Genomic DNA, 3,507 nt, shown 5'->3' on the forward strand with positions numbered 1-3,507 from the left:
GAGGAACACCTAGCAGAAGGGGAAGGAGTGCCTCGCAGTCATGGCATTATCCAGGGAAAGGAGACACAGCAGCATAGGTGTAGAAAGGTGTCTCCTACCTGGCAGTCAATTGGACTTGCTGGTAGGCCTACTCCTTTTGTCCTTACCTAAATATGAAGGACACCTAGAGGGCTGGGCCTTGCATGTGTCGACTGAGCCAGCCACAGAGTTCGGTCATTACCTAATTTGATTCCCACAGTAGCTCTATAAAGCATGTACTATCTTCATTTTATAGACAAATAGGCTGATTTTAAAGAAACATATCTGTAATAATTGCCAGGTTTGTGCTTCTAAATAAGAGATCCAGAGGTAATATAAGATTTATGTCTTTAAATTGTGCCTCAAGTATTTATTGTCTCCATTCCCTTTATAAGCTGATTGGTAAGTTATTTACATCTTACATTTTTTTCTGACACATGTGTATTCATTTTGGAAAAATGAGAAAAAACATTAAAAAAATAAAGAAAATAAGAAAAAGATGCATTCTGATGTGTATATATATTATATTATACATGCTTTTAAATGAGATAGTATATCTACAGACTGCTTTCTAAACTGCTTTATTAGCTTTACAATATGCAATAGACATCTTTCCATGCAAGTTGATAAAATCTCCCCTGCTGACAGAAAAACTTACAGACTAAGTCAAAAGTGAAAATTAAATCTCCAATCAGAAAAATGACAGAACACAAAAGGTTCACAGTAAAGGGTACATCAAGAAAATGCAAGTTTGGGAAGCAGGGGGATATACGATTATTAACCTCAGCATTCAAGGCATAAGGCAAAATTCATCATGATGATCATGGTGAGGAGGATCTCCAATAAGAATGCGCAGACTGTACCTCAACTGAAGCTCCCTAATTTTCCTCCTTAGCTCTCTCATCTCCTCCATGAACCTTTCCATATCATCTGCATCTCCATCTATGATGTCAATGTTATTGACAAGCCTATTGGGCATATCCTCTCTAAAATCTTGGGCAGGTGGAGCCCATTCCCCTCTAATGTTTCCTCCAGGTTCTTGGCCTTCACCACCTCCCAAAGGGCGGGATTCCTCATTCTGCACTGGAACCTGCTCCTCTCCTCTGCTTTCCTTGGGGACATTTTCCATCTTGAGATTTTTTTTTCCTGCTTCTTCTTCCTAGTAGATAAAAGGATTGAATGTTTTGTAAGAACAGGATTCAGAGCTCTGTGAGCAAAGGTTTTCCCACCTGAGAGACTTCGTGTGCCCTCTAAGGGGTGCCGCAGATCTAGCCCTGCCCCAAAGCCCACCATTTTCCCTGAAAATCCATCCCAGGGCCACTCCTGGCACAGAAACGTAGGACAGGTAGTGGGCTGGACCGTCGCTGAAAAACCAGGTCTTAGCCTCCAGGGATCTTGATATGCCCTCCAGGGGCACCCCAGAGCTTGCCCCTTTACTCCCTTCTTCCCTCACCAGCCACAGGCCCACAGTTTCTAAAGACTCGGCCAGATTTCTCCTGCACTTAAGTGGGGCAGGGAGGGCTGGGAGTCCCCCAAATTCTGTTCTGATCCCTGATACCCCTACACCAAAGGGTCCCAGGCACCTCCCATACCTGCAGGAATCAGAAGCAATATTCCTCTCGTAGCCTTGAAATCTGCTGCACCAACGGACCTAAAGACCTGCAGACAGAAATTCGACAATGGCCAGGACTGATCACTCGACTAAAGGACCAGTATCAGGGGACACCAGCTCCGTTGTTGGTTTAGGACTCTGCTAGAAATGTGTTGCTGCCTTCTCTTTCTCCTCCATCCTGTCTCACAGCTTCTTTTCCCGCCCTGTGACGCGCTACCCTGCCTTCCAGAAGAAATCAAAGCTGATTATTTCCAAACCAGTTTCACCTCTTCTTTAGGCCCCTTATCTCCACTGTCTTGTCCTTCCCGTCATCTAATTACCATTTCTTGAACGCAAATGGACAACTTGCGGGGCGTGGGAGTCCGAAGAGGTTGCTGGGTGGCTACGTGGTTCATTTATAAAGAATTTCAATCTGGGTATCTGCCAGGACCTTTTGGGACCCAGTGGACTTTCTGGAGCTCACCCTCGGGCCACTGCCCACCATTTTATGCATCAAGATGGATGAAGAGGTAACGTGGGCATTGCAAACCTGTCCCCGCTGCGGCGTCAGCGCTTTGTCAGGCTTACCCGAGGGTCCGCAGGTAGCGCCCACGCTCACACCGACCCGCAGGGACCGGAAACTGTTTCTCGTTCCCCGCCTATATCCCGAAGTCAGTAGCCCGCCCGATCGACTGCTTCCTCTACAGAAAGGACGTGCTTCCCAGACCTAATCCCTGTCCCTATCCTCTGCAGCAGCCGCCCCGGTCCCCTTCCCCCACCCCTCCCCGGAGTTCCCGCAGCCCACCATTTCCGGCTCCAAAATGGAAGGAGGGTGGAGAAGAAATACCGGGAACAGTGGCCTAGACCCGATGCAGAGTCCGCCATCCCCAACCCAGGGTCACCGGTTGCGCGCCCCCTCCCGTCGCCCTGCAGGAATCAGACCGTTTCCTCGCCGTCTCCTTTTCTAGTCCTTCCCTTCCAGGCGTCGCCCGATCGCCCACCTCCTAGGAGATGCCAACTGGTACCCATTCTTAACCCTTGGCCCCTCTTGATCTCCTCCCACCAAGCCCTCTATTTCTTGCACCAAACGTGTGGACATCGGGTAAGGGACAGAGAGAATCCAGTCCTGGACCCGCTCTGGTCTTTGCCCTGAGGCCCCCGCTCCCCTCCCCAGTCAGCACCCTCCAACCTGCCAAGAATCTGGGTCAGCTTCTACGACTTCCTCCTTCCTGGGGACAGGTTCGCCCGTCTTCAAGGCAATAGCGAGCCGGCATACAGCCACAAACGACTAAGGACTGCAACTGGGAGGAGAGACTAATCCAAGGGCGGGCTCTAGGTCTCGTAAGGGCTACGTCACTGTGAGCTCAGATCTCCAATTATGGTTCGTACCTGAGGAGCTGCAGTGGGTTGTGGGCGGGGCCACCTTTCTCCTCATTCCCACCTTCCCCCCACCAATACCACTGGGTACTGCCCATCCGTTATTTATTTATTTATTTGTTTGTTTATCTATTTATTTATTTTCCTATTTAGCATCCTCGACACCAAACGGGTCATAATATTTTGTCGTATTTGCCTTTGTCCTGATTTCTGCTGGAGCTTTTAAAGAATTGCGTCTTCCTCTTTTATAATATTAAATGCCCACTTCTTTCCCTTCCACTCACCGACAAGTAAAGCCTAGAATTGACCCTATTAGTCTTGTTGGTTTTGTCCCAGGCTGGAACCGGGACGGGGGAGGGGTGTGCAAGGCTAGGGAGTCTGGAAAATAGGTAGTAGGTAACATTTTTAAAAACACTTTCACTCTAATTATTTCCCTTTCTGTTTATTTACTTTTTGAAGGGGTGGGTGATTGTTTTTGTTCTGTTTCCCATCAGCATGCATTCATTTTTTGGTTGTTATAA

At 48.1% G+C, this 3,507-nt stretch overlaps 1 protein-coding gene across 1 annotated transcript; it reads right to left on the minus strand.

Annotated features, from left to right (window-relative positions):
* Window positions 1–752: 752 nt before the first annotated feature.
* BEX5 (brain expressed X-linked 5) lies at window positions 753–2,848 on the minus strand. The gene is made up of 3 exons (XM_082864490.1): window positions 2,799–2,848; window positions 1,611–1,677; window positions 753–1,177 (listed from the first exon to the last, which is right to left on the minus strand). The coding sequence occupies exon 3, from the start codon at window positions 1,145–1,147 to the stop codon at window positions 809–811; it is 339 nt and encodes a 112-aa protein (XP_082720616.1). The 5' UTR covers window positions 1,148–1,177; window positions 1,611–1,677; window positions 2,799–2,848; the 3' UTR covers window positions 753–808.
* Between the last annotated feature and the right edge of the window lie 659 nt (window positions 2,849–3,507).

This window comes from Leucopleurus acutus, assembly GCF_964270905.1.
Source record: "Leucopleurus acutus genome assembly, chromosome: X".
Taxonomy (NCBI): Eukaryota; Metazoa; Chordata; class Mammalia; order Artiodactyla; family Delphinidae; genus Leucopleurus; species Leucopleurus acutus.